General features: G+C 42.1%; 1 protein-coding gene across 1 annotated transcript in view; it reads left to right on the top strand.

The window, feature by feature from the left end:
- The first annotated feature begins 1571 nt into the window (after window positions 1-1571).
- ARL15 (ADP ribosylation factor like GTPase 15) overlaps window positions 1572-16053 on the top strand; it is a 419390-nt gene continuing 404908 nt past the window's right edge. Inside the window, exon 1 of the mRNA XM_060091692.1 lies at window positions 1572-1691. Within this exon, the coding sequence (XP_059947675.1) occupies window positions 1644-1691 (48 nt within the window). The 5' untranslated portion in view covers window positions 1572-1643. The remainder of the gene's footprint in view (window positions 1692-16053) is intronic.

The following is a 16053-nucleotide window of genomic DNA, read 5'->3' as shown; positions in this document are numbered from 1 at the left end:
TGTGTGTATACTTATAGGCTTTTAACTCCTTCAAAAAACGTTCTGGCTATAATTATTCTCATTTTGCAGCTGAGGTAACAGATTCAGAGAGATGAGTTCCCCAAAATCATGTGGCTCACCAATCTGGAGCCCCCTCTAAAGGGCTACCCTTCCTTCTGGGTTATCTGAATATCTAGGGTGAATTCCATTGTTATCTCACAGAACTGTTTTGGCAGCCCCAGGTAAGCTTATTTTATGGAAATTTGTTCCTGAAGATACAAAAGAGGATGGTGCTAAATTGGGGGGAAATAAAAATTCAACCCCTAAAACAACATTTATACAGGCAGGCAGCCTCTTGAGAAAGATAGTTGATGAAGTTTGACTTTTGAAAGGTTATTGTATGGAAGCCTTAATTATTAACACCGGTGAGAGCAATCCCTCCTCCTCCTCAAACGCTGAGGGGTGGGCAAGCACACTTCAGTCACCTGAGCCTGATTAAGACAGGTGTGTCGGGCATTGCTAGTTGTTCATAGCCTAAATCTTCGAAAACTAGAGGCTTGGGTGATCTTATACTGATTCTTGTCTGATCCAGGCTTTTTTGCTTTCAGCCGAATGCAATATTGAAACCCCAGTGCTAATTTCCACATTATTTACTAGGAAATACACATCTCAAGTGCACCTTTAGTTTTTATGATGACATCGGGTCACAAACAGTATTACTCGGGGCTTTTCAGATCGCTTATTGTATTGCTCATTTTCTTCAGGGGCAATAGATTTGTGCACAGTGTAGGACACAAAGCACACAAAGCACTGACCAGCTGATGCTTCCTGAGAGTCTTAAGTCTACAACCGACTTATGCTTAGTCCCTCAACTTTTTTTCTTTTCCTTTCACGTCGGTGGAGAGTGGCTTCTTCTGGGTCAATCTAGCGTCTTGATAAAAGGGACTCTCCTGGGTTACCTCTGACCGCTCCGGGCTTCTGTTTACCCCCAGGGACATCAGGCTGGAGCTGTCCGCCTTTGCTTCACATCCTGAAAGAGGGGAGGGGCCTCCCCCGAGTCACATGCTTGCTTGCTCAGAGTACCCTCTTACACATTCCAACCACCCCTGCCCTGCAATCTCGCGGCCACAGGGCCTTCAGGAAATCGCTCCGGATTAGGGCATCAAGTATCTGTGGCTACTACGCCTCCCACGTTTCAGCGCGAGCTTCCTACTGGGTGATGGGAGGAGACACTAAGGCTCTCTCGCACTGGTGCACAGCTCGGTTCCGATTTACCCAACTTGGAGACCACGGAGGCACACAGAATTCGGGCAACAGCACCGGCTGATTTTCCGCTCTCCCCCTCAAGCTCTTCCGCCCGCGCCACCCTAGCCCCCGCCCCCTCGGCTCTCCTGACAGGAATCCGCGGCCCGGCAGGTACCGCGCTTCTCCCCAGCCACCCGCCGCGGCCTGCCTTTTATAGGCGCTACAGCCAATGAGCGCTCTCTTTTCCTTCTGCCCGCCCATCCGGCCAATCGCCGCGCCCCTTGTGTAATCTTCGGCTTCTCGGTTGCTCTCGGCTATTTTCGTTGTTGCTAGCTTTTTCAGGGGCTGTTCGCTCGCAGCCGGAGACGCTGCTTTTTTTTTCCGGGTTCGGGGCCGTTCCGGATGCTCTAGGCTGCCGGATGTCTGATCTCCGGATAACTGAGGCGTTTCTGTACATGGATTATCTGGTAGGTGCGGGGCAGGGGTGGCGTGTCGCCTCTCGGACCCCGACGTGCCCGATGTCCCTCCGCCTGGAGGAACAGCCTTTTTGCTTTCTTTCTTTGGGATGGGATGCCTTTGGGGTTCTTTCTCCCGCAGCAAGCTCTAGAGCTGTGCCGGGACTCGGAGGGGCGGCAGCCGAGACGGCGGGGCCGCAGCTCCGAGGGGGTGGTGGAGCTGACAGGTAAAGGTGCGGCCCGGGCCAGCTGTGCTGTGGGGCGAGGGGCGCGCGGGCGCTCCCGGAGAGATGGGGCGGCGGCGGCTGTGCGTCCCCTGCCCGCGTTTGGGTTCCTTGCTTCCTTCTGCGCCCCCGCAGAGGACTTTTCTTTCCCGGGAAGCAGGAGTTTCCCCCTCTCCCTTTAGCAGAACTCCAGGTACTATTAAAGAGCCATAACCAGAATGGCTTACTAAGTGCTCGGCAGGTCCGGTCATTTGGTTGTTATTAGATCTCTAAAGCTATGACCTCGGTCGCCGCGAGGTTTTAAAAGCTTATTACCATAAAGTAGACGGGACTAATCTACATCGCAGCCTGGGTAGAAGGGACTGGGTAGGGGCAGGCATTGCCTCACCGTTCCTGCCTTGGATGCACGCCGCTTTTACCCTGTGCACGAATTGGATCCACCTGTGCTTTTTAGGCCAGGCTTATGCTGAGAAGTTTAGGTGGGAAAAGTGTCAGCACAATGCTGGGACTGAACATTACTTTAAAAAGCACTTGTTTTGTGTGTGTGTGTATTTATGCAAGCACCATGTATTGTTCCAGAAATTATTTCCCCAGAGCTGCATGTTTGTGTTCACGGGGATCCTCATTGACCCTGGCTGTGTTCGATCCTAAACAATTACCAGGTTTACCTTGTTAGCCGGAACCGCTATTGCAATGCAGAGTTGAAGTAGATGTTTAAAAAACATTGACCGTCCTGTCATCTTGTTGAACACATGCAGCTGGTTTCTGACTGCAGATTGGCCTGGCAGAGATTTGCCAGTGCCTTCTAGGGATTACACTTAATTCTGTACTAAGAAAGACTGAATGCTTTCATAGTCAAGAAACGCTGGACGAGGACTGGTTTTGTAATGTTATTTTGTATTTGGGCTTATTTCCCCTGAAGGTTCCTGGTTTGGTGGTCTTGTGGGGAGGGGTGGTTACTGCAGTTAATGCATGACGTTGTGAATCGAGGGGAGTCAAAAATTCTGAGTTCAAATTCTGTTTTGTTCATTTGTTGATGTCAGTAACTTCCTCTATCTTTGTGATAAAGGGACATTATCTGCCCATAACGGGAGCCTGTTAAGGGGGTTATCTGATTAGGAGGTTCTTTAAAATACAAAGTGTGATGCATGAGGGAAGGGATGTGGGAACAGATGTATATGTATGACTGATTCACTTTGTTATAAAGCAGAAACTAATAAAAAAAAAAGATAAGGGAAAAGAAAAAAAAAGTGCCATGTAGGTTAAGAGAGTTGTTGGATGTTTCTTAAAGATTATTTTCTGAATTAAATAACGGATTATTTTGTAGCTTGTCTTATCAAGTACAGTACCATGGCTTTGTCTTGCAGTCTGCCTGAATTAAAGCCAAAGTTTATTGAGGGTAATTACCTAATTGGAAGGGGCTGCCCTTACCTGTATTATTGAAAGCTAATTTTGGATTCTTAAGTAGTTTCTAAAAAGGAACTCAAGTAGTTCTGGTATTTTATTTACTGGGTGAGTTTTAAATTTGCAAATTGCATGGGGAAAAAATTGGAAGACTCTGTTTAATTACTCAGGTTAATTTCCTGATGGAGAGTCTAAGGGTGTGTGGAGGAATGTTTGTGGGGCTCTACCTTAAAAGCAGATTATTTCTTTGTCAGTTTCCTAACAGTTTTGTGTCAGAATCAATGGGCCCCAAGTTCGACATGGCCTTTTTGTTGTACCTGCTGTGCCCCCATACACACATGATTGAAAAATCATTATTTTATCACCTTATCTATGCTTTTTAAAAAATCCACAAGTGCAGTGAAACAGCCCCATAAAAATCACTTGGCTCATCACTGGCGGTGAGAAAAAAACTCTTAAAGGAAATAAGTCAGTTCTTATGAGTGTGCCAAACATCCGCTGTGGAAAGACTTAAGGAAATCCTTAAACATTAAGTTTAAAAGAAGAAACCCTCCTCAGGTGGTCTTCTGTGTTTACGTTTTGCTTATCAGCTCTCAGAGAAAATGATGTTCCACACACCATTCCTTTCTTCTTGCCTTTCAGACGGATTCATTTGCTCGTACCTAATGTTTATATGTTGTTTATTAAAAACCAATTTCTAAAAAATGAAAATCAATTTCATTGACTCTGTCTGCGATCTTATTTTAAAAATCAGTTCCCAAGTCCTTTTACCTACTTTCCAGAGAAAATATGCTCCTTTCATTCTGAGTTTGACTCTTCAGATATTGTTGAGCTTGTGGACTAGAGTAAGTACCCTGTCTATCACTTGACAGGAATAATTTGTGTGCCATCTTTTCTTCTTTTTTTCTTTTTAATCGGTGTTTGACTTTCTTATTGTTGCTGTTGGAAGCTGGAAGAGGGAGCTGTGTGTGTATGCATTGTTCTTTAGGCTGGATGTCATCATTTAACCTTTTTCATCTGGAGGAGAGTGGAGAGGAAGAGAAATGAGAGAAACGTAGATGTGCTGTTTTTAACAGCTTTCATTAAGATTGCGGATATTAAAACAATTGATGAAGCTCTCTGATCTTAGAGCCTGCTGTTGATTTTTTAACTTAAAAGAAGTGCTCTCAATTAGAGGTGACAGATAAGGTGGATAGGGTTTTCATTGATTTCAGTTTAGGGAAATAATGGTAACTTGCTTATCCTAAATAATTATATGTATCGCCCTGTGTCCAATCTTTATTTGTTGAATTTAATGAATATGAGACAGAAGGGACAATTCTTTTCTCTCCAGCTTCTAAAGTAAGACAAGATAAAATCTGTTTGGATTAGGTGTTTTGCTCTGGGGAATGCAAAATGTATCTTTTACTCTTAACTTTAAGATTATCAAGATATTATTTGTTTAGGCTGGGTGGCCATTTAAATATAAAAAGTCTTGGTTTTCCGGTTGATGAGGGAATCTGCTTGGCAGGCCACATACCTCCCCCCCCCCCACCCCGCCCGTTTTCAGGATGGGCTTTAAAGGCCATGTGCACACCTGTCAGGTCTGTAGGTAAAGATTCTGCTGCTGTTCAAAGGGCAGTACCAGCATCTTTCTTTCTGTCTCTCTTCTTACAGGTAGAATTAGTAAGACAATGTGTGGAGCTTTTTGAATATGGTAGGAGAAAACAGTCAAGTTATAATGAAAAACGTGTCCACCATGTTTTCCTGGAAAGTTGGTTAAGATCAACTTCTAGATTCCTTTCGGTTGAATATTCTTTGTATACCAATTCATGTTGATTGGCCTGGATTTTACCTTTCCCCCCGCTTCTGCCATCAAAATAACAGCAATAAAATTTGTTATGCTTTGTGTAATGCCGTTGATGATTATATGAGACAATGGAGGGAAAGTGATTTATAAACAGCACGTTGCTTTTCAGATGTAGAATGTTAATATAATGTGGTTACGTTGCTGATATTATTCTTACACCTCCTGTGGAATGACTGTTACCATTCAGTGGTAAATAATGGGCTACCTTTTAATTTTTATTTTACTTTGTTTAAGTTTTTTTTGTTGTTGTTATGTGGACCATTTTTAAAGTCTTTATTGAATTTGTTACAATATTGCTTCCGTTTTATGTTTTGGTTTTTTGGCTCCAAGGCACGTGGGATCTTAGCTCCCCTACCAGGGATCGAACCCGTACCCCCTGCTTTGGAAGGCGCCGTCTTAACCACTGGACCGCCAGGGAAGTCCCTGGACTACGTTTTAAATTAGTCTCAGTATATGGAAAGATTTAGTGTCATCAGCAAGCAGGAAGTCACAGGACTCTCTTGAGGATTGTTTAATACCTATAAAAATAAAACCACATTCGGATATTTTCTTTAATCCATTTAACAAATATTTATGGGACCCCTGCTTTGTGCATGACCCTGAAAGTCAGAGCTGATGAGCCCCCAGCTGGGATCCCCTTGGCTGTAGGGCTGGCAGGCAGGTGGCTCTACAGGAACCTGTGGCAGGACACAGGGTAGACATAGGGGGAGGAGGCTGCCTCTGATGTGCTCCTTGGCTTGCTGGTAGGTTTCTCTTTGCTGCTTGGGTTGCTGGTAGGTTTATCTCTCATGTGTTTTTCTTTGTTTCACTGTGAACTAAAATGCAAAGCTAGGCCTGAAAATGTGACAACTAAAAGTGCTTCATTAGTCTTGGATGCTAATTGTCAGATAATGATCATTGCACATCTATACTGGGTTTGGGATATAATAAGGCCAGGGTTCTAGTTTTCTTCCTTGTATAGGTTGAAAACTAGACCAGATGAATCTGGTCTAGTTTCTTGGTCACAGGCTATACCTGTCATTATAAAAATTTGTGTCAATGGGGAAGATCAGGTGAGAGAAGGTAGGTGGATCAGCACAAGTCCATCACCATTTGCAGGATACAAACCAAGGAATCAACCAACCAAGAACAGAAACTCTTGATGTACACAGAGCTCTCAGGTTCTACTAAGTTGTAAGTGAGCCCATTCAAAAAGAGGAGTGAAGGCACAGTTGTGACTTCATCTGATGTTCTGTTGTCTTAAAAGTGTGCTGTTTTTGACCATGAATGACTATGAACATTATAACTTGTATGTTCTGACTATGTGTAAAATAATGACATAGGCCACATATTTTTAAATTTTAACTGCAACTGGATTAGTCAGTAATGTAGATATTCTTTTATTAACAAATCATAAGATAAAAATAATGGAAACACAATAAACAGTTCTCTTATCAAAAAAGTTTAAAAAACATCCAGAGCATGAAGCAGGAACTGCGATATAAAGCAGTAGTTCTGGTTCTCGACCTTCTATTGTTACAGGCTTGTAGAACGAGCCCCAAGAGAGGACACATGGGGACGTGATTCCTGCCCTCTGGGAGCTTGCATTCTGAAGGACGCCTAAGCCAGGTGCTTGTAGGCATGCTGGGGGGTGAGGGAATTAAGCATAGGAGTTATGAGGGTAAGATCAGTTAACATTTATTGAGCACTTGCTGTGGTGCCAGATAATGTAAGTGCTTTCCACATGTAATGCATTAAACCAAAGCTCAGAGAGGTTGTGTAATTTCCCCAGGTTCACACAGCTAACAAGTAATAAGCTGGGATTGTGGCCCCAGAGCCCTCCCTCTTCACTGCGTTCCTTCCAGCTTGGTGTTAAAGCTGTTGGAATGCAGTTGAAATTTTTACAGTGTATTTCATATAAATACCATGCTGCAGGGGCTTCCCTGGTGGCGCAGTGGTTGAGAGTCCGCCTGCCAATGCAGGGGACACGGGTTCGTGCCCTGGTCCAGGAAGATCCCACATGCCATGGAGCGGCTGGGCCCATGAGCCATGGCTGCTGAGCCTGCGTGTCTGGAGCCTGTGCTCTGCAACGGGAGAGGCCACAACAGTGAGAGGCCTGTGTACCAAAAAAAAAAAAAAAAAAAAAAAAAAAATACCATGCTGCTTCTTGAGTCAAGAAATCAAGTGCCAGGAGCAGGCTGACTGATGTTGCCACGCGCTCGAGGACTTGGCTCTGCTGCATGACTGTTAAGGAGAAGGCCGGATAGAAAGAGAACTGTGTTGTGTCCTGAGCCTCCCACCCTGTAATGTCCTGACTCTGGGCACTGAGGTGGCCTTCACCATCCAATGTTTCATCAAGTGACCACAAATGGGTTTCCAGGCACCCTGGTACTCCGCCCCCTAGTGTCACTTCAAGGGCACCTTCAGGGCCACAAGCCCCGGTCATCTTTTGAAGACTCAGAAGTCCCTGAGACTCAGAATCTATTTGGCAATTTATTTGAAGTCTGCTCTACTTCTTAACCAAGGGCTGATGGGAAGTGGGTCTGTGCCCAGCAGACACTAGGCCCCAAGTAGCCTTTTGCTTATGGATTTCCGTTGGGCAAAGTCTCCTGATGACATGAATTCTAAAGCGTTTGTTTTTGAGGTAGGCTAGAAGGAAGAAAAGATTTTTAGGGAATGTCTGGCAACTGCATTTTAGTTAACAAATGCTGATACTTCTCACAAATTGAGCTAATGATGGGCTTTTATTTTGGAGCCTGCAGTCCCTCAGTTATGCTGTGCTCTGCCCAGGCATCTCCCTAAATGCTTCTGGTGTTTGGTTGAAGCTAAGAAGCCCAGTTCTTGTTGACCCTCATTTCTGAGTATCAGCAAAGTGTTTGAGCACATTTACTTCTGGCAGGGCTGGCTTCGTGGGCATGTGGCTTAGAAGGGCCCCCATGCTTGGCTTAATGCTCTGTGGTTACCATCTTGAAACTCTTAATTTTGGGTGCTTTGTGAACGTTTTCATCACTGAATCTGTAACATGTATCAGTGCAGGGTCCCTGACTATCTTGATCATCCTTTTATCACCAGAATTGAGTTTGGAGCCCAGTAAATAAGGAACTATGTACCAAGTACTGTGCAAAGTGTTTCACTTGCATCACCCAATTTAATCCTCCCAACAGTCCTGTTAACCAGATACTACTGACTTAGGTGCAAGACATACTGACTTAGAAAAGAGGGAGCTTAAGGCTTTGTGAGGTGGAGTAATGGCCAGGATCACATAACCAGTGGAGTATCAGGGCAACGGTACGAGCCTAGCTTGGTGGATTCCAAGCCCATGCATGTAAGCATGGTTCAGTACTGCCAACCTAGCAATAATTAATAGTTGTTGAGAGGATGAGTGAGTGGGGCCATGTTTCAGGCCCAGGGCTGGAAATTGAGAGGTCGCTTGATTGCTGCTGTCCCCTGGGAGAAGTCCTCCTGGATAACTCAGACAGCCCCGCTTCAGTTGGGGAAATACATGTGTTTGTACCTTAAGGTGAGAGAGTTTGCTCACTGATTTTGCTTTCATTTGTTTACCCACTGTCTCCTTCACCCCTTGCATAAGCACTGGCATTCTGCTCTTTGACTCACAGCCAAAAGCACATGATTTTAACAGTAACTAAATAGGAACTAAAAGTTGGATTTGCAGGACCATCTCATTTACCAGGTTCCTTTGTACCTAGCTTTGCTGGGAATGGTTCTGACTTCTGGATTGCTTCTCTCAGGGTTGAGGACTTAGATCCTAGCAACTGGGGCCATGTCTCCCCCAGAGGGATTCCTGGGGGTTCTTTTTTCAACAAGATAGCTGCTTCTCTGGCCTCTCTGGAGGAAGCAGATGACAGTCTGGAGCCATCCCAGGACCATTGATTGAGGCGCAGAAGGCCTGCACCTGTTCCTAATCAATGTGCACATGGAGTCAGGAGCTAAAGCAAAATACAATTCTTTCAAAGTTTTATTTTTAATAAATACAAGTATTTAGAAAAAGTACAGAAAATAAGAAAACACATTTCTGTGTACCTGCCTCCCTGATTGAAGTTGTTAGCATTTTGCCATTTTAACTTCAAAACTCTGGTGCTCTTTAAAAAAAAAAGAAAGAAACTTTAAGGCGAAAGCCTTCTGCTCTCCCATGCTTTCTTCCTCTGTCCTTCTCAGTGATGACAACTATCCCAAAGCTAGTGGGTATCATTCTCATGTGTGTTTTTGTATTTTTATTATATTTGCCTGTATGCATAAACTATATAGTATTGTTCTCTGTGTGTTAATTTTAAAGGAATTGTAGCAGACCATCCTTCTCTTCTTGAAACTTGTTTTATTTCTCTAATGTTTTTATGGTTAACAAATGTTATTGTATGTGTCTGTAGATATTTGTTTTATAGTTCTAGTTTGGATATTACCATTGCTGGTTTTATATGTAGAGATCTTATTTGGATTTTGTGAGAAGCTCAAAGAAAAGAATAGGTGTTGGTTTTGAGGCATGATTTTGCGTGTGTGTGTTTACTTGCTTTTAGTATCACACAATGAATCATATAAATTGTTTAATGAAATTTTATGTGAATATCAGTCTTTTATGATTCAGTTTGTTTTACAGTTTAGAGCAGTCATTTTGTAATCATATTAACACATGTACATATATATTCTTGCCTGTGTAAGGAATGAGATTATTTTGGTAACCTATTTATGATTAAAGTAAAAGCTTAGTGAGGAAATTTGGAAAACACAGCCAAGCACAATGGAAAAAATATATATCTGTAATCCAAGCAACCCACAGAGATCCAATCAATATTTTTCAATCCTGAATTATAATGAAGATATAGTTTTATAACTTGCTTTTTACATTTACGTTTAAGTTTCTCTTCTGCAACATTAATTTTCTTCGTTATACCCGTAAACCATAATTTTCTTAACTAATCACCTTTTCATTGAATATTTTATGTTTGTTTAAATTTTTGTTTTATTTTGTTAATGTTTGTTATAAATAATGCTGCAGTGGATATTCTATATAAACTCTTGGATTTTTTGTGATGGTGTATTGTTCTATGGTTTCAAAAAGAGGTTTCAATGACAAGTAAGTTTGAAAACTGGGTCAAACAAAGTTAAACAAGTTTCTTTATTGTACAGCCTTTAGTATGCAAATGTACATGGTGTGTCTCAAAAAGGGAGATTATTACATGCAGTGTTTCTAATCCTTTGGAGTATTTTTATGATCATGTTCTAGTAGATTTTATGCAGGGTCAAAAGGTACCTGCATTTTAAAGCTTTGACTTATGGATTAAATAAGTTAATAAACCGTGCCTGGATATAATCAGCTGCTGTTTGTTAAGTCAAAGTTATGTAATAGTAAAGACGGTGATAATGATGATAATTAATATTGATTGAGAATTTACTCTGTCCTAGATTCGGCAGGAAGTGCTTAATAAACATTCACCATCTGTTTGGTCTTTTCAGCGACCCTCTGAGGGGTGTAGGAGCTTGTATTCTTGTTTTATGGTTGATGAAACTGAGGGTCAGGAGAAGTTGAGTAATCCCAGCTGCCTCAGTTGTTATGAGGGTTGGTGACACATCCGTAATCTTAATCTGTACGTGTTTTATTTTGTGATAAAGAAGAAAAAGTTTGAAATCCTGTATTTGATTCCTAGATATTCCACCTGTTACCTGAGTAATACGAGTTGTTTTCCAAATGTCGGTCCATAGCAAAAAGGAAAAGTCAGAGTGTTACAAAGTCATTGTACATTTAATTTATAGTCTTAAAAATATGAGATTATATCTTTCCAACTTTATGTAGATATTAGAATATGCTGTCTATTCTGATGATAGTGAACGATAGTATCTCTCTCTCTCTCTTTCTCTCAAAATGTTCTTACCTGTCAGAATAAAAAGATGACACTCCTTATCGATCCTCAGGTTTGTATGTATGTATATATTTAGAATGTACTTATTTCTAAAACCCCAAATACTGGGAACCTGGTCTAACACAAATGAATCCGAACTACAATTTCCTCATTTGAAAAATTCAGATAGCATCAGAGGCTCTGTGATGACTATTGATTATTAAGTGTGTTTTTTTAAAAATCACGTTATAATTTCTATACCGACTGGTGTAGGAGTCCATATGACTCAATATAATGGCATTAACAGAAGTGGGGCAAGTGTAGATAAAGCGAGTCTCTCTCTTTCTCCTTGTGTATGTCTTGGATTCTGCCCTCCCCCCGCCCCCCCCCCCTTCAGTGACACCGTGGGGATTTTTATACTCTCCAGAAATGGCAGTGTACAATTTTTGTGAAATAATGTAACTAAACATTATGTCGGAGCACATACTTTTTGTACATTTTAAGAGCTGGGCACAAAAGATTTGTCCTTGACCTTGGATAAAACCTGTTTTTTTGTCTGTTCTGCAAATTACTCATATTAGGACTTCTAGTCCCAAAAAGAATGTTAAAGTTAATTTTTACTAGCGCTTAATTTTTATTTCCTTTTTTCTTCTCTGATTCAGGTATTTTTAAAGATAGTAATTATGACTAGTAAATGAGAATCTTATTTGCAAAAAAACTTTAACATAGGGCTGTAAGGGTTGAATGAGAATGTTTATACTGTACTTCATGAAAATAAGGTGTTACATAAAGCTAATGTGCACTTATTTTTTTCTAATCAAATTTTTTATTCACCAAATTGTTGTCTTCTTTTTAATTGAAGTGTAATTTGCATACAGTAATGTGTACAGCCTTAAAGGGACAGCTAGATGAATTTATATGTACCTGTGTCTTGTAACCACCCCAGGTGGAGATGTAAAACTTTTCTAATACCCCAGAAGGCTCTCTGTGTTCCTTCCCAGGCAGTATTGACATAGATTGGTTTTGCCTGATTTTGAACTTAACATAAATGGAATCACAGCTATGTATCCTTTTGTGTGTGATCTCCTTCACTCAGCATGCCTGTGTAATCCATCCATGTTGAGTGAATCAGTAGTTTGTTCCTTTTAGTTGCAATGCAATATAGTATGATATACTATTACTAATCTATCCATTCTATTGTTGATGGGCATTTAGGTTGTTTCCAGCTTGGGGCTATTTGGCATAAAGCTGCTACAGACATTCTTGTGCATGGTTTTGGTGGAAATAAACACTCATTTCTGTTGGGTAAAGTAGAATTTCAGGTTCACAGGGCATACATATGTTTAGATTTACTAAATACTGCCAAAGTTTTTCCACAGTGGTTGCACCAATTAGACTTGTACCAGTAGTGTAAGAGTTCCAGTTATTCCGTAGCCTCACCAAGTCTTTACATTGTCAGTCCTTTACTTATTCTGATGAGTGTGTACGCTAAAGAAATGTGAAGTTGCCCAGAGCTACATCCGTGTGTTCAGGCATGAGAACAATATAATACAAGAGGATTATAAGGCAGATTGTTTTTAATTTGGAGAAATTACTTGGCCATAGTCTGAAATTCCTACAATTATTTAGTTGTGTGATTCATTTGAAAATCCTGAAACGCTGAAGAGGTACTATGGAGGTTGGTTGACCTGATTGTATTCCTGGCTTTGAAACAACTAAGTGTGAGGTTTGGGCAAACCAGTCAATGTTATTGTCTTAAATTTCCTCATCTATAAAATGGTGGGATTAATTAGATAATCCTAAATGTTTCTTTCTTTTTTTTTTTTTTTTGCGGTACGCGGGCCTCTCACTGTTGTGGCCTCTCCCGTTGTGGAGCACAGGCTCCGGACGCACAGGCTCAGTGGCCATGGCTCACGGGCCCAGCCGCTCCATGGCATGTGGGATCCTCCCAGACCGGGGCACGAACCCACGTCCCCTGCATCGGCAGGCGGACTCCCAACCACTGCACCACCAGGGAAGCCCCTAAATGTTTCTTTTGTTTCAAAATTTTTCTCAGTCATCTTTTATCCTTCTTTGAATAACTTTCTTTTTTTTCCATTCTTTCTAATTCTTTAAGTGATCATAAATTTGCCTTTACATGATTATCATTCATTCACTCAAACAACTCTAATTTTTTATAAGCCTTCTGGGTTCTGGTGCTGTCCTGGGCACTAGGGATATACAAGCGAATAAGACATTGGCCTGCTCTCAAGGAACTTATACTCTTGTAGAGATGTAAAGTAAGCAGTTATGTTTTGGAGTGGCACATTCTATTCAGAGGGAAATAAAGGTTACTAATGGGGTATATGAAAGGGAAACTTAGACTTGAGGGCCAAGGAGAGCTTTTCGGAGGAGCCATTTTTAATCTGCAACATTGTAGTTGAGTAGGGTTGGCCAAGTGACAGGCAGGGCCAGGGCCAGGGCCAGGGCCAGCGCGAAAGAACAGCTTGTGCAGAGACTTGGGGGTGAGTAACTCCGTCGCTTCAAGGAACTCCAAGGGCTCAGTGTGGCTGGAGCAGAGTCAGGAACAGTGTCTACACTTGAGCTGCAGAGTCCCTCTACAGTCACATCGTGGGAACCTTTAAGGTTTGCCTAGAGTGACATGGTCAGATCTGGCTGCACTGTGGAGAAGGATTGGAAAGGGCAGCCAGACTGGAGGAAGAAGACCAGTTAAGAAGATGCTGTCCTGATTCAGGAATGAAATGATGGTATTCACAGCCAGGTAGGGGCAGGAAGGATGCAGAAAAGTAGGTGGATTTAAGCAACATTTTGCGAATTGCCAGGATTTTGGAATTGCCAGGATTTTGGAATTGGATGTAGAAGATGAGAACAAAGGAGATTTTAGGGATAATTTTCAGGTTTTGGTTTGAGCATCATTCTGGCTATCCATTCCTGAATAACAAAGTACCTTAAAACAGTGGCTTAATAATGGTCATTTATTTTACTCATGAATCTGGAGGTAAATTGGGTTCAGCTAGGTTGTTCTTGTTTTTCCCTTCTAAAAAAAACTTTTATTGAAATATAGTTGATTTGCAGTATCGTGTTAGTTTCAGGTATACAGCAAAGTGATTCAGTGATATATATAAATCTATTCTTTTTTTTAGATTATTTTCCATTATAGGTTATTTACAAGGTAACAGCTCACCCTTTTGAAGTGTACAGTTCAGTGGTTTTTAATATATTCATGAAGTTGTGCAACCATCAACCGCATCTAATTCCAGAACGTTTTTATCACCCCAGAAAGAAATCCTGTACCCTCTAGCAGTCACTCCCCATTTTGCCCTCTCCCTAGGCCCTGGTGATCACTAATCTACTTTATGTCTCTCTATGGATTTGCCTATCCTGACATTTATTTACATTTCATATAAAGGGAATCATATAATATGTAGCTTTTTGCATCTGGCTTCTTTCATTTAGCATAAAGTTTTTAAGATTCATCTATGTTTTAATATATATCAGTACTTCATTTTTTTCTATTGCCTATTAACATTCTGTTGTATGGGTATACCACATTTTACTGGTCCATTTATCAACTTATGGACATTGGGTTGTTTCCACTGTTAGGCTATTATGTTGCTATGAATGCTCATGTGCAAGTTTTTGTGGGGACATATCTTTTCAGTTCTCTTGGGTTATACCTAAAGTGGAATTGCTGGGTCATATGGTAACTCTAGGCTTAACTTTTTAAGGAACTGCCAACCTGTTTTCCAAAGTGTCTACATCATTTTACATTCTCACCGCCAGTATATGGGGATCCAATTTCTCTACATCTTTGCCAGATCTTGCTATTGTCTGTCTCTTTGAGTATAAGCTAGATTGTTCTTGCTCAGGATTCCTTATTAAGTTACCATCAGATGGCAGCTGGGGGCATTTTGAGGCTTCTTCGTACACTGGTCTGGCATCCGGGCTGGGAACATGCAAATCTGGGGGCTGGAAAAGTGTGAACTCCTGCGGCATCTCTCTTGGCGCAGTCTTTCTGCATGAGGACTCAGGAGAGCGGCATTGCTTACATCCAGCTGGAAGGCTCACAGAGTGCATGTACCAAGAGAAACTGGTGGAACCTGCTGGTCTTTCTAACCTGGCCTCAGCTGTCATGCAGCATCACTTGTACTGCGCTTGCTTATCAAGGCAGTCACAAAGGCATGCTTCGGGCCAAGGGCAGGAGATAGACACCACCTCTCGGTGGGAGGAAGCCAGAGGATTTACGGGCATGTTTTAGGACCACGACAGGTATCAGGGAGGCTAAATGGGTCATGTACTGTGGTAGGTGACACTTGAAGGAATAGCACATGGAGAGGGAAGATGAGGACTTTGAGTCTGGAGTTTGCACTGCTTGTGGGAAGTCCAAGTTGAGATTTCGTGTAAGTAGATGGGAGCTCAGAGGTGAGCCTTGGATGAGTAGTTAAAAACAATATTGTTACTCGTGATATATATACACTATATCATTAAATCATCATGTGGGAGGCATAGTGCTACGTATTTTTCATGCATGATTTATTACTATTGGGGTGGCCAAAAAGTTTGTTCGGGTATTTCCGTAAGATGCAACAGAAAAACCTGAACGAACTTTTTTGGCCAACCCAATATCCTTTTAGAGATTAGAAAACTGAGGCTTAGAGAAATTGTGTCATGCCTGTGATGTGATGGAGCCAGAATCTGAACCCAGGTCTGGCTAACGTCTGACCATCCTAAACCACTTAGATGGTAACTGAAGCCAAGGTCACGTCCACGTCTGAGCTCGCCCAGGGAGGGTTGTGCTGAGTAGGGAGGGCCCCGAGGAAGCCCAGTACCTCGGTCAGGGCCGGCACATAGTAGGCACGCAGTTTTTGTGGGATCAGCCAAAGGAAAGAGAGCTGCAAGGTTGGGAGAAAACCTGGAGAGTGTCCTGTTGAGCAGGCTGAGAAGGGAGACTTTCCAGGAGGAGGAAGTGGCCAATTGTGTTAACTGTGGCCCAGAGATCCTGGAGGCGGTGCATGCTGGATTCGCGTCAGTGGTGACCTTGACCACAGGCTCTCAGAGGCCTGGTG

This window comes from Mesoplodon densirostris, chromosome 3 (genome assembly GCF_025265405.1).
Source record: "Mesoplodon densirostris isolate mMesDen1 chromosome 3, mMesDen1 primary haplotype, whole genome shotgun sequence".
NCBI classification, from domain to species: domain Eukaryota; kingdom Metazoa; phylum Chordata; class Mammalia; order Artiodactyla; family Ziphiidae; genus Mesoplodon; species Mesoplodon densirostris.
This window is presented reverse-complemented; position numbering and strand designations above follow the sequence as displayed.